At 49.7% G+C, this 20,385-nt stretch overlaps 1 protein-coding gene across 4 annotated transcripts in view; it reads left to right on the top strand.

Annotated features, from left to right (window-relative positions):
• Positions 1 to 20,385, top strand: part of NXN (nucleoredoxin) — a 181,814-nt gene that overhangs the window by 95,429 nt on the left and 66,000 nt on the right. The window contains exons 1-2 of one of the 4 annotated variants that reach the window (XM_054535333.1): positions 499 to 880; positions 2,597 to 2,914. The exons of 1 other annotated variant lie outside the window; for it this stretch is intronic. In XM_054535333.1, the coding sequence (XP_054391308.1) occupies positions 2,807 to 2,914 (108 nt within the window). In that variant the 5' untranslated portion in view covers positions 499 to 880; positions 2,597 to 2,806. Of the gene's footprint in view, positions 1 to 498; positions 881 to 2,596; positions 2,915 to 11,141; positions 11,172 to 17,135; positions 17,321 to 20,385 lie in introns of those variants that run through there. 2 more of the 4 variants (XM_063718364.1, XM_054535335.1) reach the window with 2 other exon arrangements.

The following is a 20,385-nucleotide window of genomic DNA, read 5'->3' as shown; positions in this document are numbered from 1 at the left end:
TTGTTTGGCTTTAATCAGAAAAATAAACACTTATTTTTGATTTTCTCCCTGGCCTGGCTGAGCTAGGTTCAAACGATCTTTCTTAACTTGACCACATGGACAGGAAATGATGTCCTGTTGGGGAAATGGGTCATTTCCAAGATTTTCTCTCCAGGAAAAGTGTAACTTATTAGTTTCCTAAGAAAGGCTCTAACAGGCCACAAAGAAGTTCTTATTAAGACGTTTTCTCCTTTTATGTGGTCCCAATCACAGCCTTATCATAAACCCCAGCCCTGGTTATTAATCCAAGGTATTTAATTCTTGTATTTTATATACAAGGAAATAAAGAGACGCCTCCCTCACTCCTCCGTCCCCAGGAATGATTCGCCCAAGGGTGGGTGTTGTCTCCAGGGACCAGGAGCAGGAATTACGCCCTGAATAAGGATAAAGAACTTTTTTCCCTTCACTAAAACAATCATTTAAAAAAATTTGCTGGATCTCACTTTTTTATTTTAAATTCCTTTAATGAAACCTCACCCTCAAACTTGATACATCAGAAGATTTGCTTGGACCAAAAGTGGAATTTCCAACTTAACCACACGGCTCCGAGGTTCTGCTTTCAGGATGAATTGGGCTCAATGTCATTTTGTTTGTCACTTTCTTCTTGGACCAGCGCAGTGGCTTCACCACAGTGGGCACTGTGGTTGGATTCCGTACCTGTGGGCACTGTGGTTGGATTCCATACCTGTGAGAGAAGTTTCTAGAATCCTTTGGCTTGAAATGCACATACTTAGCCACGTTCTTTCTTCTGAACCGTCTTCTGTTGCTGCCCCCTGCCGGAGACTAGAAAGAGACACCTGCGGAAAAGCTCCTCCCACCAGCTCTCCCAAGATGCAGAAAGGTGACGCCCACCAAACCCCAGCGGGTTCCCAAGAGGCCTTCGTGTTGGACACCTGCTCATCGGTCAATGAGTCGTGTCCTTTCCCTGCTTGCCAGAGACCTTTAGCTCCACGTGTTTAAAACCAGACTCGTGGCCGGGCGCAGTGGCTCACGCCTGTAATCCCAGCACTTTGGGAGGCCGAGGCGGGTGGATCATTTGAGGTCAGGAGTTCAAGACCAGCCTGGCCAACATGGTGAGACCCTGTCTCTACTAAAAATTCAAAAATTAGCCTGGCATGGTGGGCGCCTGTAATCTGAGCTACTTGGGAGGCTGAGGCAGGAGAATCGCTTGAACCTGGGAGACGGAGGCTATAGTGAGCCGAGATCGTGCCACTGCACTCCAGGCTGGGTGACAGAGTGAGACTCTGTCTCAAAAAAAAAAAACAAAACAAAAAACCAAAAACCAAAACAAAACAAAACAAAAACCCAGATTCCTTTCCCTACTCTTCACCAGTTTGTCTTCCGCTTTGTTCTCTCCTTCTCCTTCCCTCTCTGTCTACTCATTGTTTTTTTTTTGAGACAGAGTTTCTCTCTTGTCGCCCAGGCTGGGGTGCAATGGTGCGATCTTGGCTCACTAAAACCTCTGCCTCCCAGGTTCAAGTGATTCTCCTGCCTCAGCCTCCCGAGTAGCTGGGATTACAGGCGCCCACCACCACACCTGGCTAATTTTTGTATTTTTAGTAGAGAGAGGGTTTCGCCATGTTGGCCAGGCTGGTCTTGAACTCCTGACCTCAGGTGATCCACCCACCTCAGCCTCCCAAAGTACTGGGATTACAGGTGTGAGCCACTGCACCCAGCCTGTCTACCCATTCTTTCATTAATTTGTTCTTTAAACACATATTAGAGCTTTTAACAGGCTCTATGTGTTTTTTGGGGCTCTGGTTATGAATAGAGTCTCACTGACGCATCTACCCAAGCTACAGGCCGTGACTTTCTCATTTCCCCCCCATTCACTGGATTTAATCAGGTCGGGGCACTATTGTTTCACTAGTCCCTTAATGAGGCCACCAACTTCCAGTCTCACCCTGTCTACAGAGCTCCCAGAACAACCTATCTACAGGACCAGTTGTTCACGTCACTGCCCTGTGGGCCAGCCGTCATTATCGGTGGATCCAACCCAAACTCCCTGGCATGGACTTCAAGGGCTCCCCCTCCCCCGCCCCCAAACCCCACCTTCAAGGGCACCCCCCTCCCCCACCCCCAAACCCCACCTTCAAGGGCACCCCCTCCCCCGCCCCCAAACCCCACCTTCAAGGGCACCCCCTCCCCCACCCCCAAACCCCACCTTCAAGGGCACCCCCTCCCCCACCCCCAAACCCCACATCTTCAAGGGCACCCCCTGCCCCGCCCCCAAACCCCACCTGGCCTTCTAGCATCCTCACCTTTGCACACTCTGCTCAGCCGCACTGGTCGACTCCCAAGGTCCCCAGACACATCGCCCATTGCTATACCTTGGAACCTTTGAGCATGATGGCCCCTGCTCCTGGGATTCCCTTCCTTTCTTCTCTCTCCGATGAGGTTGTGTACTAATGTAAGCTGTACATGTTGTCTTTTCAAAATGTTACCTCCTCTAAGAAGCCTTCCCCCGCACTGTGCAATGGTCACTGTGCAGATCTCTGTTATGACGCCATTGCCTACATTCTACTTAGCTCTTGTCTGTTTCTGTTTCCCCCTCCAGACTGTGCCCCCAGAGGGCTTCCAGGTCTGGCCTCATTTCTAATAGTTTGTTGCCACGATGTCACGAATTAGAGCCCTGTTTGTTAGCCCACAGGGCTCCAGCCTCACCCTCTCCCACAGCTCCCATGCCCTCTTAGCAGCCTTCAGAGCTTCATAGTTTACAGTCTGGAAAAACGTGTACTGAGCTCTGCCTGCCTCTTGCTGTTCTTGGATGCCTCGCCCTATCCCACTCCTGGCCTGCCTGGTGAAATCCGGTTCATTCTTCACGGAGCAGCTCAGACGCTACGGCCTTTCCTCTTCAGTCGCTCTAACTCACAAGGTTAGATGGTAAAAATAGCGAGTACTTTATAAAGCACTGAGCGTGTGCCCCAGACATTGTTCTAAGCATCTTCACCGATTTCCTCTGTGTGCCAGTAGTATCGCGCTTTTCCTGTATCCTAACAGTTTATGTACGTGTCTGTCTTCCGTATGGGGCTGGGGCTTCCATAAAGGAAAGAAAGGCTCATGTATCCATTGTTTTTCTGTTCCCAGCCTTTAGCACAGGGCTTCACATGTAGAAGGAATCCAGCAGTGGCTGGTAAATGCAGCTGTTTGAAAAACACAGTCGTGGCCGGGCACAGTGGCTTACACCTGTAATACCAGCACTTTGGGAGGCCGAGGCGGGTGGATCACGAGGTCAGGAGATCGAGACCATCCTGGCCAACGTGGTGAAACCTCGTCTATACTAAAAATACAAAAAATTAGCCGGGCTTGGTGGCGGGTGCCTGTAGTCCCAGCTACCAGGAGGCTGAGGCAGGAGAATGGCATCAACCTGGGAGGCGGAGCTTACAGTGAGCCGAGATCGGGCCACTGCACTCCAGCCTGGGCAACAGAGCGAGACTCCGTCTCCAAAAAAAAAAAAAAAAAAACAGTCGCTGTTCCCATAGTTGTTTAGTACGTTTGTTTAATATATTAAGAATTAGTTGTTTTTTTTTGTTTGTTTTCGAGACGGAGTTTCACTCTGTCACCCAGGCTGGAGTGCAGTGGCGCAATCTCAGCTCACTGCAACCTCTGCCTACTGGGTTTAAGTGATTGTCCTGCCTCAGCCTCCCGAGTTCACACCATTCTCCTGCCTCAGCCTCCTGAGTAGCTCGGATTACAGGCGCCGGCCACCACACCTGGCTAATGTTTTGTATTTTTAGTAGAGACGGGGTTTCACCGTGTTGGCCAGGCTGGTCTTGAACTCCCGACCTCAGGTGATCCACGCCCGCCTCAGCCTCCCAAAGTGCTGGGATTCCAGGCGTGAGCCTCCGCGCCCGGCCAAGAATTAATTTTGATGACATAGAATGTGCTGGGACCTGGTGCCTCAAAGGGAACCACAAGGAGTTTCCCGTATAAATGAAGAATGAAGATAGTATTGTGGTGTGAAAGTAATTATCAGCAAATGATACGAACAGTCAGTGCTATTGAGTTCCCAGCCCAATGAGATTGATTCCTGGGCTTAAGAGAGAATCTCAGAGTACATAACTCTTACTTCCTACTCTCCAGGTGCTTTCTTCGTTGATGGGGAGACGTACATGAAACACGCTTCGAGCAAAGGACGCCTAGCGTGTTCTAAATAAACACAATAGGGTATGTGATCATGAGCCAGATTGGGAGTCCTGTGTATTGTAGCCTGCGTTGACTTCCTTGAGCACCGTTGTTCTTAAGTCCCTCTGTCACCTGAAATTTCAATAGCTTTTTTGATATCATGTGATATTGATGTCTTAGTATTCACTTTGGGAGCCTGCCTTTTTTTCTGGGCACCTGCATTTCTTTTCTTTTCTTTCTTTTTCTTTTTTTCTTTCTTTTCTGATGGATTCTCACTGTGTCGCCCAGGCTGGAGTGCAGTGGCACGGTCTTGGCACACTGCAACCTCCACCCCCCGGGTTCAAGCGATTCTCCAGCCTCAGCCTCCCAGGTACCTGGGATTACAGGTGCACGCCACCACGCCCGGCTAATTTTATATTTTTAGTAGAGACAGGGTTTCACCCTGATAGCCAGGATGGTCTTGATCTCCTGACCTCGTGACCCGCCCACCTAGGCTTCCCAAAGTGCTGGGATCACAGGCGTGAGCCACCACTCCTGGTCTAAAAAGCTTTTGAAAGTAGCCGACACCTGTACTCCCAGCACTTTGGGAGGCCGGGGCAGGAGGATAGCTTGAAGCCAGGAGTTTGAGACCCCCTGAGCAACAAAATGAGACCGGTCTCTACAATTTTTTTTTTTTAAATTCACTAGGCATGGTCACATGTGCCTGTAATCCCAGCTACTTGGGAGGCTGAGGTGGGAGGATCACTTGAGCCCAGGGAGTTGGAGGCTGCAGTGAGCTATGATTGCACCACTGTACTCCAGCCTGGGCAACAGAGCAGAATCTTAAAACAAAAACAAAAAAACCACAACCAAAACAACAAAAAAACCCTATTTCATTTCACACTAGTCTGATTAGATCTTCAGCTCTTAAGTGTGTAGTGAGGCAAATTAAGACTTTTGAGATAAGAGACCCAGGTTCGAATTCTCACTCTGCCATTTATGATTCAGTGATTTAACCAGGCAGCCTTCAGTGAGTGGCTTATCTCTATGAGTCTGTTTGCTGATCTGCTAAATGGGGTTGATGATAATAGTATAGAAGATTCTGTTGTGAGGATTAAAAGAGGTAGTATAGCTCCCGGCATGGTGGCTGATGCCTGTAATCCCAGTAGGTTGGGAGCCTGAGGTGGGAGGATCACCTGAGGTCAGGAGTTCAAGACCAGCCTGGCCAACATGGTGAAACCCTGTCTCTATTAAACATACGAAAGTTAGCCAGGCGTGGTGGCGTGCGCCTGTAATCCCAGCTACCCCAGAGGCTGAGGCACAAGAATCACTAGAACCAGGGAGGCGGAGGTTGCAGTGAGCTGAGATTATGCCACTGCACTCCAGCCTGGGTGACAGAGTGAGACTCTGTCTCAGAAAAAAAAAAAAAAAAAAAAAAAAGGTAGTATATATAAAGCAGTGTTTTATGGTGCTTGACACAAAGTGCTCCACCAATGGTAAATGGCGTTCTATAATTGCAGTGTTGATATGTTTCTTTGAAATTGTTCTTTTCTGTAGTCATTTTTGTCTTTTGCTCCAGTAATTTATTTATTCACCTATAACAGATTCTGGTTCTCTCATGGAGGAGTGTGCAGTAGTGACTGGCTGCCTTTGTGATCCAGGCTTGTGCCTGGGAGCTGCATTAGTTTGTTCTCCCATTGCTATAAGGACATAACAAGATCGGGTAATTATTTATTTATTATTTGAGACAGAGTCTCGCTCTGTCACCCAGGCTAGAGTGCAGTGGTATGATCTCGGCTCACTGCAGCCTCTGCCTCTTGGGTTCAAGCGATTCTCCTGCATCAGCCTCCTGAGTAGCTGGGATTACAGGCGCCTGCCACCACACCCAGCTAATTTTTTTATTTTTAGCAGAGATGGGGTTTCACCATCTTGGCCAGGCTGGTCTCGAACTCCTGACCTCGTGAGCCACCGTGCCCGGCCGAGACTGGGTAATTTATAAAGGAAAGAGGTTTAACTGACTCACAGTTCCACAGGGCTGGGGAGGCCTCGGGAAACTTACAATCGTGGGGGAAAGGGAAGCAAACACATCCTTCTTCACAAGGTGGCAGGAAGGAGAAGGATGAGCAGAAGGGGGACGAGTCCCTTATAAAACCGTCAGGCCTTGTGAGAACTCGCTCACCATCATGAGAACAGCAGGAGGGTTACTGCTCCCGTGATTCGATGACCATCCACCGGGTCCCTCCCACTACATGTGGGATTCTGGGGACTAGAATTCAAGATGAGATTTGGGTGGGGACACAGCCAAACCATGTCAGGAGTGGACGACTCAGATGCTGGAAAAAGAACATGATTCTGTCTTGAGCAGCCGGTGTTGGAGAAATGGAGGAAGCTGAGACGTGTTCATCCTCACCAGAACCCGTGTGTTTCCCCCACTCCCTCACTCACTGTCCTACATAATCAATGAACTGCTCCTCTTTCCCCCCAGGGAAATGGGTTAAATTAAGGCATAAACATTTTTCCTTAATAAACTGTAGGAGGATATATTTTTTTCATAGGTCTGAGAGGCCGTTTCCTACCAACCCATTGATATTATCATTATTTATATGCACAAAGCTTCCAGAACTTCACTTCCCCAGACTTTCTAGCTAAGGAGGTCTCAAGCAGATGCTAAAAGAAGCTTCCAGTAAGAGGTTGATATTCACGTTGTATATTCCCAAAGGTCTCTCTGTGACTAGCAAAATGTAAGTACAGAAGGAGATGTAGACTCCTTTTTTTTTTTTTTTTTTTTTTTTTTTGAGACAGTGTCTCTCTCTGTCTCCCAGGTTGAAGTGCAGTGGTACGATCTCAGCTCACTGCAACCTCCGTCTCCTGGGTTCAAGCAATTCTCTTGTCTCAGCCTCCCAGGTAGCTGGGATTACAGGTACCCCCCACCACACCTGGCTAATTTTTGTAGTTTTAGTAGAGATGGGGTTTCATTGGGTTTCATCATTTTGGCCAGGCTGGTCTTGAACTCCTGATCTCAAGTGATCCACCCTCCTCGGCCTCCCAGAGTTCTGGGATTACAGGCGTGAGCCACCCAGCTGGTTGAAAGAGATTTCTTATAAAGGATTAGCACACATGGTTATAGAAGCTGAGAAGCTGCAAGAGCTGCAGTTGGCAAGCTGGAGACCCAGGAGAACTGATGGTGTAAGTTCCCGCCAAGTCTGAAGGCAGAGGAAGACGGGTGTCCCAGCTGGAAGACAGTCAGAGAGAATTCTCCCTGTCAGCAGTTTTTTCTGTTTAGTTTTTTCTCTTTAGACTTCAGTGGGTTGGATGAGGCCTGCCCACACTGGGGAGAGCAGTCTGCTTTATATTCCGAGTCTGCTGATTCAAATGTTGATCTCAGCTGGGTGTGCACACCTGTCATCCCAACACTGGGAGGCCAAGGTGGGTGGATCACCTGAGGTCAGGAGTTCAAGACCAGCCTGGCCAACATGGCAAAAACCCATCTCTACTAAAAATACAAAAATTAGCTGGACGTGGTGGCAGGCGCCTGTAATCCCAGCTACTTGGGAGGTTGAGGCAGGAGACTCACTTGAGGCCAGGAGGCAGAGGTTGCAGTGAGCTGAGATTGCACCATCACACTCCAGTCGGGGCAACAACAGGGAAACTCCGTCTCAAAAAAAAAAAAAAAAAAAAAGCTGATCTCACCCAGAAACATAGTCACAGACACACTCAGGATCATGTTTAATCAAATATCAGGGTACCCTCTAGCTCACTCATGTTGGCACTAAAGATTAAACCCCACAGGCTGGTGTTTCCTCAAACACACTCTCTCTCTTTGCTTTTGATTGATGTGTTTCTCTCTTTCTCTCCTTGTCTTTGATTGACATGTTCCTCTGTCTCCTTGTCGTTGATGTGTTTCTCTCTCTCTCTCTCTTCCCTTGTCTTCGAATGATTTCTCTCTCGTCTTTGATTGACGTGTTCCTCTGTCTCTCTCCTTGTCTTTGATGTTTCTCTCTGTCTCTCCTTGTCTTTGATTGACGTGTTCCTGTCTCTCCTTGTCTTTGATGTGTTCCTCCCTCCCTCCCTCCGTCTCTCTCTCCCTCCCTCCCTCTCCGCTTGTCTTTGATTCACGGGTTCAGCATCCTGGCCCCTGAGCATTCAGCAGCTTGGCAGAAAGGCCGGGACTCAGTGCAGGAACTCTCTGTCATCCCTGGTTCTTCCATTTATGGCTTCAGGCCCTTCTCCCTCATCCTGTTTTAGAACCACAGTCCTCAACTTTTTCATTGTTTATTTTTATTTTTGCCACAGTGCACATGGTGTCTGAAATTCCACACATAACATACTTCTCTGGGTTTGTCCAAATTTTGATAATTCCTCCCCCAATCCCTCACCCCCAAGTTTCCCAGGAAATAAAGCAAATAGCACCACAGATGCTTTGTGATATGTGGTTCATAAAAGCATTTTACAAGCTTGGGAGTAACTATTAAGTGTTCATCAGTAACATAGCATAGCTGGATCAGGGCTGGATAAAACATGTCATTCCCAATTAGCTAGTGTAACATCAACATTTTCCATTCAGGGATACTTATCAAAAGCAAATGCAGCTGGGCGTGGTGGCTCACGCCTGTACCCAGCACTTTGGGAGGCCGAGGCGGGTGGATCATCTGAGGTCAGGAGTTCAAGACCAGCCTGGCCAACATGGTGAAACCCTGTCTCTACTAAAAATACAAAAATTAGCTGGGCGTGGTGGCGGGTGCCTGTAATCCCAGCTACTCGGGAGGCTGAGGCAGGAGAATCATTTGAACCCGGGAGATGGAAGTTGCTGTGAGCTGAGATCGTGCCACTGCACTCCAGCCTGGGAGACACAATGAGACTCCATCTCAAAAAAAAAAAAAAAGTGAATGCATATGCTGCGATTTGTCACTGGAAAACAGACCATTTACTAACTTCACTAAGTGATATTAGGAATCGATTACTTGTTGGCCTCATCATTGAGGTCAGCATAGTGACCGGGTTCTAACCCTGGAGCTTCGGGGTGCCTGGGAGGTTGTATGTACGCTCCTTTAGTTCATGGTGGCTGCCAGTGTGGCTCCAGAATGAGAGCTGCGAAGATCACCATGCTTAAAATAAAAGCATAGCCGGGCGCGGTGGCTCACACCTGTCATCCCAGCACTTTGGGAGGCCGAGGCGGGCGGATCATGAGGTCAGGAGATCGAGACCATCCTGGCTAACACAGTGAAACCCCGTCTCTACTAAAAATACAAAAAAAAAATTAGCTGGGCGTGGTGATGGGCGCCTGTAGTCCCAGCTACTCAGGAGGCTGAGGCAGGAGAATGGCGTGAACCCAGGAGGCGGAGCTTGTAGTGAGCTGAGATCGCGCCACTGCATTCCAGCCTGGGTGACAGAGTGAGACTCTGTCTCAAAAAAAAAAAATAAAAAAAAAAATAAAAAAATAAATAAAAGCTTATAGCACCGGAAGTGTGAGAGATTCCAAACCATTTGCTCAGAAAGAAAGACTGGGTGGGGTGGATAAGATTCTTTTTTTTTTCCCAGACAGAGTCTCACTCTGTTGTCCAGGCTTGAATACAGTAGCACAATCGGGGCTCACTGGCACCTCCGCCTTCCAGGCTCAAGCAGTCCTCCCACCTCAGCCTCTCAAGTAGCTGGGACTACAGGCACGTGACACCACACCTGGCTAATTATTTGTATTATTACTTTTTTTTTTTGTAGAGAAAGGGTCTCAGTATATTGTCCAGGCTGGTCTCGAACTCCTGGACTCAAGCAGTCTTCGCTACTTGGCCTCCCAAAATGCTAGGATTACAGGCCTGAGCCACTGAACTCAGCCAGGATTTTTCATTCAACCTGGCCCTTGCCATCCTGTGATGCTCCCTTAGGCTGCCTCACTCTGATCACATGATAACGGTGAGACGATTCAGGCTCATGAATCACCCACGTCCCACGGTACCTTCAAGGTGCTCTCCCCGTTAGTAACACTCACAGAACCAGAATCTTGCTGGATGAACTTTCCCTTTGCTTCTCTAATCCACTACCTCCGTTCCTGGGCTGGGGAACTGGAATCAGAAAGTGACTGGGGGCCAAATGGAGACTGGAATAATCCCAGGAGAGGCTTGGTGTGGGGTTTCTTGGCCCTGTTGACGTTCTGAAGTCCAGGTACTTCTTTGCTGTGGGAGGAGCTGTCCTGCACATGTTAGAATGTGGACAGCATCCTGGCTTCTACCTACTGTGTCAGTAACACTCCACCCCCCAGTGTGACAGCCAAGAACGTCCCCAGGCATTGCTAAATGGCCCCTGGGAAGCACAACCACCCCCCCGGTTGAAAACTACTGGCTTAAGGCAAGCACCAAGCGCCTGGCACCATCCCTTCCTTCCTAAGCACGAGAGCTCCCGCACGCCACCTTTCACTCTGGGCAGCACGAGAGCTCACGCACGCCACCTTTCACTCTGGGCAGCACGAGAGCTCACGCACGCCACCTTTCACTCTGGGCAGCAGGTCGGCGGTTCTTAACCGAGATCAGAGGCAAAGAACTGGTTCCCAGAGAGGCTTGGAGGAGAATTGGCAGGACGTAGCTGTTAACTGTCCATGGAACACGAACGAGTAGAGGAACTGAAAAAGAGCGTCAAGATTTTACGAGTGACCACGTCCCCCTTCCCTCCTCACTAATTTCGCTGGAGAACTTACAGAACTGGGCTCCGTAATGAGGAGTCTTTCCCTAGTGGGGAGGGCTCTCTGAGTGATTTCATCGAAACCTATATATGCCAACGATTCTTACAGTATCTTTCTAAAGTATTTAAGTGCTGCAGAAATAATACTTAAAGTATGTGGATGTGAACAGGGACACAGGAGCTTTTGCCAAAATGGTCCTGTTTGCAGCTCAGGAACTTTAGAGACCTTCCTTCTTCCACCTCGTAATCTGTGTAGGTTCCTAACCGTGTTGGTCGGAGCAGAGATGTGTCAGGCAGCCCCCTGGAACCTCAAGTCGCTTGTCAGAGCTCCTGGATCAGAGAGCATGAGCTGGTGCCTGGTGAGTCAGAAGCTGGATCACTCTCGGGTTGGTGTCAGCAGCCTGTTCTGGACGGCCCTCTTAAGCCGTTCTGGCCTTTCGTTCTGGCCTTTGATGTAACCCAGGGTGTGTAAGGGCTGCCTGCCCTTTACAGAGAAACAGATCTGTGCTGGGAAGTTAACAAACAGGAGGCAGGATGTGAGATGAGAAGGAACTGTCTGGTCAATGGGGTTCACCCAAGTCTAGAGGTTCGTCTGTGTGGAGGGTGGGACTTAATATAAGGCAGGAGGCTCGGGTAGAATCTGCCCCAGCCACCACCTGGCGTCTGCAGTGATACAAAGCCTGGGAGACCTTCCACCTGCGGCCCTGGGAAGCTCCAACACTCGGCCTCCGTGTTTTCTGTACCTTTCTCTGGTTGCAGGGATTTCCGAGGTTTCCTTTTTGTGCATCTGGACATTTTCCTTTCTCTGCTCATTTACTTATCCTACAAACACAGGCGGGATGGTGGGCCCAGCCCGGGGTCGGTGCTGGCACTGGCGTGATCATGAGGTAGAGAAGGTAGTTTCGGCCGGGCGCGTTGGCTCACGCCTGTCATCCCAGCACTTTGGGAGGCCGAGGCAGGCAGATCACGAGGTCAGGAGATCGAGACCATCCTGGCTAACATGGTGAAACCCCGACTCTACTAAAAATACACAAAAAATTAGCTGGGCGTGGTGGTGGGTGCCTGTTGTCCCAGCTACTCGGGAGGCTGAGGGAGGAGAATGGCGTGAACGCGGGAGGCGGAGGTTGCAGTGAGCAGAGATCGCGCCACTGCACTCCAGGCTGGGTGACAGAGCGAGACTCCGTCTCAAAAAAAAAAAAAAAAAAGAAGGTAGTTTCTGTGCTTGGGGAGAGCGAAGGCGTTAAGTCTGCGGGTGAGAGCCAAGGAGGAGCTCCCTCACTCTGCTGGCTGGATGACAGTTCGAGGGAGATACGGTCAGGGAGTTTCCCAGTGATTCTCATCAAGGAGCTGGAGTCAGGTAAACATTGCTGGGAAGGGCGGATCGGATAGAGAGAATCCCATGTGTGAAGGCTGGAGGAGAGGGGAATTCCCGGGAAGAATGGATAGGATAGAGGGAATCCCATGGCGAAGGCTGGAGGAGAGGTGAATTCTGGGGAAGGGCAGATCAGATAGAGGTAATCCCACGTGCGAAGGCTGGAGGAGAGGGGAATTCTGGGGAATGGTTCCCAGGGAAGCGGCCTCAAGAATGGAGGGAGGGAGATGACTCTGGAACTCTTGCCAGTGTCCAGCTAGGAGATGACGCATGGGACGCTGCACAGGCTCTGCTGGAGCACAACACACGTCCCTGCTGTGTCCCCGGAATAGGTCATGCTCCTGTCACTCTGAAGGTCATTAGTAGCAAGGCAGAACAACCACACAGGACCCCCACTTACATCTGAACAGCTTCTGCACACTCTTTTCAGGGTAACTGCCTGCTAAGACATTTGTTAAGACTTTTTTTTTTTTTTTGAGATGGAGTCTCATTCTGTCGGCTCACCGCAGCCTCCACCTCCTGGGTTCAAGCAATTCTCGTGCCTCAGCCTCCTGAGTAGCTGCGATTACAGGCTCCCGCCACCACACCTGGCTAAGTTCTGTATTTTTAGTAGAGATGGGGTCTTGCCATGTTGGCCAGGCTGGTCTCGAACTCCTGACCTCAGGTGTTCCACCTGCCTTGGCCTCCCAAAGTGCTGGGATTATAGGGAAGAGCCACCGCGCCCGGCCTGTTTAGACTTTTCAATCCTCTACGTGTTAAACTGTCTATTTTTCTCTTATTAACCACAAGTTTGGGATTCTTCAGAGGCCAAACTACTGTTCTCCCAGGCTTTGAGAAAAAACTTTTTGTGTCATTTAGCTACATAGTTTTGCTGAACTTCTCCTTCAACAACAGGAGAGCATATTTTGGTAGCTGGGCAAGCCCTACTCTGAGCATAATCTTAAGGGACTGGCAAGAATTCCCTGGAGAACCCCAAGAAGTTGCTGACCAAGCTGGAGAATTCCCTGGAGAACCCCGAGAACTTGCTGACCAAGCTGGAGAATTCCCTGGAGAACCCCGAGAACTTGCTTACCAAGCTGGAGGATTCCCTGGAGAACCCCGAGAACTTGCTTACCAAGCTGGAGGATTCCCTGGAGAACCCCGAGAACTTGCTGACCAAGCTGGAGAATTCCCTGGAGAACCCCGAGAACTTGCCGACCAAGCTGGCATCAGTTTTCTTTCCTGGGAACTATTTCCGCTCACATGTTCTGACCCCCAGCCTGAGGCTGGCACCAGCTGAGGGTTTGCAGTATTTGAATGTTGGCCTTGCCCTAACCCATGCTCAAATCATTTGTTTCACTAAGAATATGTATTTTCAGATCACAAACCAGATTAGTTCACATCTAGCACTTTAATTGCTGATTCAGTTAAAAAGTCCTCGCTTGGTAGGGTCTGGGCTGAAATTGAACAACGTCAGAGGCTGCCAGGACTTTTTCTTTCTTTATAAAAGCAGAACTCCACGCAGGTACTTAAAACAGGTACATGGTACTGAAGGATATTACTGAGGCACAACTCCTCAGCTATCATCTCTCTTAAGTTTCATTTATCTATTTATTGAGACAGGGTCTCTGTCGCCCAGGCTGGAGGGCAGTGACGCGATGTCAGCTCACTGCGTGCTCCGCCTCCTGGGTACAACAAGGGTTCTCCTGCCTCAGCCTCCCGAGTACCTGAGACTACAGGCACCCGTCACCAACTTTTGTATTTTTTGTAGACACGGCGTTTCACCATGTTGCCCAGGCTGATCTTGAACTCCTCAGTGCAGGTGATCCTCCTGCCTCAGCCTCTCAAAGTGCTGGGATTACAGGCGTGAGCCACTGCACCCAGCCTTAAGTTTCTTATATACATCCTTCGGAAATATCTTCTGTGCATTTATACATGTATGTGATGGGTATTGTCTGTCCTACTTACAAAAGAAATGTCTGATTTAAAAAAAAAATCTAATATCTTGCCAGTCTTTTCCTATCGGCATAGCCGACCTGCTTTAATTGTTGCAATAACAGCATTGTATTCTATTGAATATATAGAGCGTAATTTACTTCCCCCACTGCCTGATAAATGGATATTTCACTCCTTCCTTCTCCTTTTGCTGTTGCAAATAATACTATGATAAACATTGTTGCACATACTTTTTTTTTTTTTTTTTGAGATAGAGTCTTGCTCTGTCACCCAGGCTGGAGTGCAATGGCGTGATCTCAGCTCACTGCAACCTCCACCTCCCGGGTTCAAGCGATTCTCCTGCCTCAGCCTCCCGAGTAGCTGGCATTACAGGCATGTGCTACCATGCCGGGCTAATTTTGTATTTTTAGTAGAGCCGGGGTTTCTCCATGTTGGTCAGGCTGGTCTCGAACTCCTGACCTCAAGTGATCTGCCCACCTCTGCCTCCCAAAGTGCTGGGATTACAGGCGTGAGCCACTGCGCCCAGCAACATTGTTTCACATCTATCTCTGCACACTTCACACATGCATATCTGTGAATTGGAATTGCTAAGCCAAAGAATAACAGACATTATTGACTTCTGTAGACATTGCCAAGGTCCTTCTTGGAGGGGAGAGAGTGTCATTGCTTTATAGAAAATGTGTAACTTGGCTGGGCGCGGTGGCTCACACCTGTAATACCAGCACTGTGGGAGGCCGAGGTGGGCAGATCACCTGAGGTCAGGAGTTTGAGACCAGCCTGACCAACATGGAGAAACTCCGTCTCTACTAAAAATACAAAATTAGCCGGGCGTGGTGGTGCATGCCTGTAATCCCAGCTATGCAGGAGGCTGAGGCAGGAGAATCACTTGAATCCAGGAGGCAGAGGTTGCGGTGAGCCAAGATGGTGCCATTGCACTCCAGCCTGGGTGACAGAGGGAGACTCTGTCTCAAAAAAGAAAAGAAAAAAGTGTAACTCCAGCTTTTGTCAGCCAGCTTGTAATACCAATAGTTTCCCTTGCCCAGAAAACATTGCTACCTAATACAGAGGATATCACCCATTGCGCTTCCACTGAAGGAGCACAGGGAGGGGAGATGGATGATATGGAGCGAGAAAGATGACTTCCGGGAGCTGTGCTTTTCTCCTCTGTTCAATCAGTGTGGATGAGATGATCTGTTTAGTCCCATCTCCTGATTTTACATAGAACCAGGTGTGGTTCTAGTTCCGAGATCCAGGAGCCTGACTGCCAGGATAGCTTAAGCAGGAGGTAAATTCTAGAATCTCCCCTTTAGTTTCTGGATTCTTTATCTTTTCATCCGTGTTGAATGAGAGAGAAGGGTTCAGGGCATCTGGCCCTTCCTTGGGCAGCAGACTGACGGAACACCGCCTGGGTTGCCTTCGTTTTCAGATTTGTAGCAGCTTCCTTAACTTTACCCTCCTCTGCCCTTTTAATGCCAAACGCATTCCTTAGAGGTCCATTAATTAGAGGAGCCTCAGGGTGAGCAATGGGGTCATGATGGTTTCTGTTATAATCAGGTTGGAAAGGATCTCAGGGTGGAAGTCTGGTCAAAAGCCTTCTGAAATGTTAGACCAGAGAATTATCTGGAGAGGGAGGAAATGCAGGGCAAGTTCCTGCAAAGCCTCACGCTCATGTTGGTCTCACCGATGTTTATCAGGGAGAAACAGCCTGTACTCCCAGGGCAGCCGTTTGAATTGGCAGAGCCCACTTTGTTCCTCGATTCTGTTTCTTTCCATACAATCCGCCCTCCTGACCTGATACCACTGAGGCTGGTGTCTTGTCCATGGGATATGGAACTGGGGAACACGGATGGGTCTGAGCTAGCACTCCCCTACATTTTGGCAAATTTAAGAATCAACACTCTGAAGAACCGTGGTTTTGATTCCCTGAGAAGGAAATGGATTAAGACTTACCCTCCCCACTCCGAACTTTTTATCTTGGGAAATTTCAGACCTACAGAAAAGTTGAAGACAAGTACCATGAATGCTCATCCTGTGCCCTTCACCGGAACCGAGCAACGGCGCACGTGCCCCTTCACCGGAACCGAGCAACGGCGCACGTGTCCCTTCACCGGAACCGAGCAACGGCGCACGTGCCCCTTCACCGGAACCGAGCAACGGCGCACGTGCCCTTTCACCGGAACCGAGCAACGGTAAACATGTCCCTTCACCGGAACCGAGCAACGGCGCACGTGCCCTTTCACCGGAACTGAGCAACGGTAAACATGTCCCTTCACCGGAACCGAGCGACGGCGCACGTGCCCCTTCACCGGAACCGAGCAACGGCGCACGTGCCCTTTCACCGGAACCGAGCAACGGTAAACATGTCCCTTCACCGGAACCGAGCAACGGCGCACGTGTCCTTTCACCGGAACCGAGCAACGGCGCACGTGCCCCTTCACCGGAACTGAGCAACGGCGCACGTGCCCTTTCACCGGAACCGAGCAACGGTAAACATGTCCCTTCACCGGAACCGAGCAACGGCGCACGTGCCCTTTCACCGGAACTGAGCAACGGTAAACATGTCCCTTCACCGGAACCGAGCGACGGCGCACGTGCCCCTTCACCGGAACCGAGCAACGGCGCACGTGCCCTTTCACCGGAACCGAGCAACGGTAAACATGTCCCTTCACCGGAACCGAGCGACGGCGCACGTGCCCCTTCACCGGAACCGAGCAACGGCGCACGTGCCCTTTCACCGGAACTGAGCAACGGTAAACATGTCCCTTCACCGGAACCGAGCAACGGCGCACGTGCCCTTTCACCGGAACTGAGCAACGGTAAACATGTCCCTTCACCGGAACCGAGCGACGGCGCACGTGCCCCTTCACCGGAACCGAGCAACGGCGCACGTGCCCCTTCACCGGAACCGAGCAACGGCGCACGTGCCCTTTCACCGGAACCGAGCAACGGTAAACATGTCCCTTCACCGGAACCGAGCAACGGCGCACGTGCCCTTTCACCGGAACTGAGCAACGGTAAACATGTCCCTTCACCGGAACCGAGCGACGGCGCACGTGCCCCTTCACCGGAACCGAGCGACGGCGCACTTGTCCCTTCACCGGAACTGAGCAACGGCAGAGGTGTCCCTTCACCGGAGCTGAAAAACGGTAAACGTGCAACCGAGCAATGGTAAACGTACCCCTTCACCGGAACCGAGCAACGGTAAATATGTCCTTTCACCGAAACTGAGCAGTGGGTAACGTGTTTCCTCACTCAGTTCCCAGGCATTGCCGCTGCTGATCTGGGGAACACACTATGAGCCTGACATAAACTCTACAGAGCTCTGTGTAAACAGTGGGTATGTTTTTTCCCTGAAGGGACAGTTGATCCTTGAGTGGCGTGGGTTTGAATTGCACGGGTCCGTTTGTATGTGGACTTTTTTCAACCAAATGTGAATCAAAAATACAGTGTCAGCAAGGTGCAGAGGCTCACACCTGTAATCCCACCACTATGGGAGGTTGAGGCAGGAGGATTGCATCAGCCCAGGAGTTCAAGACCAGCGTGGGCAACACAGAGAGACCCCCATCTCTACAAATAATATTAAAAACTAGCTGGGCATGGAGGCATGCACCTGTGGTCCCAGCTACTCAGGAGGCTGAGTCAGGAGGATTGCTTGAGCCAGGGAGGTCGAGGCGGTGGTGAGATGTGATTGTACCACTGCTCTCCAGCCTGGGGGACAGAGCGAGACCGTGTCTCAAAACAAAACACAGCTGAGCGTGGTGGCTCACACCTGTAATCCCAGCACTTCGAGAGGCCGAGGCGGGCTGATCATGAGGTCAGGAGATCGAGACCATCCTGGCTCACACGGTGAAACCCTGTCTCTACTAAAAACACAAAAAATTAGCTGGGCTTGGTGGCGGGCACCTGTAGTTCCAGCTACTTGGGAGGCTGAGGCAGGAGAATCACTTGAACCCAGGTGGAGGTTGCAGTGAGCTGAGATCGTGCCACTGCACTCCAGCCCAGGTGACAGAGTGAGACTCTGTCTCAAAAAAAACAAAGAAAACAGAACAGTATTCTCAGGATGTGAAACCCATGTATGCAGAGGCTGGTTTTTCCTACACTCAGGCTCTGCTGGGCTGACTGTGGGACTTCAGAATATGCGGATTTTGGAATATGTGGGGGTCCCAGAACCAATCCCCCGAGTATACTGTGGGGCATTTGAAAATAGATTATATTTATCATGATACTTCATTCGTAAACCTTCATTATCTCCTAAAAACAAGGGTGTTCCCTTCCGAGCAACAATACCGTTGCCATACCCAAGAAATGTAGCATTGATACGTGAAGAGCATAGGTCTGTTGTCTTGCAGAATTTTCCAGAGTCTGAATTTGTCAAATGGTTCCCTTGTGATTACATCCAGGCCAAACATTTCTGGCAGGAATGCCGCAGAGCTCCTGTTGCCTCTCACCAGGAGCCACATCATAGTTCTGTCCTGTAATTGATGATGCTGAGGTTAAACATTTGGTTGAGCTAATGTCTGCCAGATCACTCTACTTTGTAAAGGTAGTTTCTCCTTTGTAACTAACAAGCAGTAAGTGGTGTGATACTTTACGACTGTAGGAATGTTCTCCTCCCAGTAACTTGTTACCCAGTGGCTTAACATCCACTGATATGTGATGATTCTTTCATGAATCTGTTTTATTTGTTTTAAGAGACAGGGTCTTGCCCCATCACCCAGGCTGGGTTGCAGTGGCAGAATCATAGCTCACTGTAGCCTCTAACTCCTGGATTCAAGTGATCCTCCCTCCTCAGCCTCCTGAGTAGCTGGGACTACAGGCATGTGCCACCACACCCAGCTAAGTTTTATTTTTATTTTTATGTTTTTGAGATGGGGTCTTACTATGTTGCTGAAGCTGATCCCGAATTCCTGGTCTCAAGGGAGCCTCCCACCCTCGCCTCCCAAAGCTCTGGGATTGCAGGTGTGAGCCACCGTGCCTGGCCTCCTGAATCTGTTTCTACATTGATTATTGCAGAATCCTGGGCTTTAAATTGTCACTCCTTCTACATTTATTACCTCACATTCCTTTATGAAGAGCCCCTCATTGGCTGAGCACGGTGGCTCACGCCTGTAATCCCAGCACTTTGGGAGGCTGAGGCTGGTGGATCGCTTGAGCTCAGGAGTTCGAGACCAGCCTGGGAAACATGGGGAAACCCCGTCCCCACCAAAAATACAAAAAATTAGCCAAGTGTGGTGGTTCCTGCCTGTAATCTCAGCTACTTGGGAGGCTGAGGTGAGAGGATGGCTTGAGCCCAGGAGACAAGTTGCATGAGCTGAGATCGCGCCACTGCACTCCAGCCTGGGTGACAGAGCAAGACTCTGTCTCAATTTAAAACAAACAAACAACAAACAAAAAAGAGCCCCTCATGTTCTCCCACTCCATTTTTTAGTATCATTTCAGACTCAGGGATTAAAGAAAAAAAATCTATTGCTATAGCTTATTAATTTCACTATTTTTTACTGTATCCCAAATTTGTTAAGTGGGAGTCTTTTCAAGATGGCTCTTGAGTCTTTTAACATGTTCCCAGCATCCTGTAAGCATTTGCTTGCTTTTCTGGCACTCAGTGAGATGTTCAGGCTCAGCTTGGCCTCTCCCTCCCCTAGTCTTGGAATCAGCTCTTCCTCTGAGAAACCCTCCTTCCCTTTGGTGGAGGGATGGTCCTTAGAAACCAACATCTGGGCATGAAGTGTGTTCCTTGCTGGGCCTCTCACTGCCTCCAGCCACTTTCAATAGAAAGAGCAAAGAACGGTCAGGCGCGGCGGCTCACGCCTGTAATCCCAGCACTGTGGGAGGCCGAGGTGGGCGGATCACCTGAGTTCAGGAGTTCAAGACCAGCCTGGCCAACATGATGAAACCCCATCTCTACTAAAAATACAAAAATTAGCCGAGCATAGTGGCACTTGTTTGTAACCCCAGCTACTCAGGAGGCCGAGCCACACAAATCACTTGAACCCAGGAGGCGGAGGTTGCAGTGAGCCAAGATGGTGCCACTGCATTCCAGCGTAGGCGACAGAGTGAAACTGTGTCTCAAAAAAAAAAAAAGAAGAAAGAGCTGAGAAATTTAAATGTGTTTTAAAATCTTGAGTTGATACTGATATGTTGCACTCAGAACCTGCCGCCCAGGGCCCTTCCTTACTTCCCCAGTCCGTATCTGTGTTCCTCTCGTCCCACTGTGATAACCTTGTTTACAGATTTGCAACATCCGTAATCATGGCCAGCAGTAATCC

Source organism: Pongo abelii, chromosome 19 (genome assembly GCF_028885655.2).
Source record: "Pongo abelii isolate AG06213 chromosome 19, NHGRI_mPonAbe1-v2.0_pri, whole genome shotgun sequence".
Classification (NCBI taxonomy): domain Eukaryota; kingdom Metazoa; phylum Chordata; class Mammalia; order Primates; family Hominidae; genus Pongo; species Pongo abelii.
The sequence above is the reverse complement of the archived record's forward strand: the minus strand, read 5'-3'. Positions and strand labels throughout refer to the sequence as shown.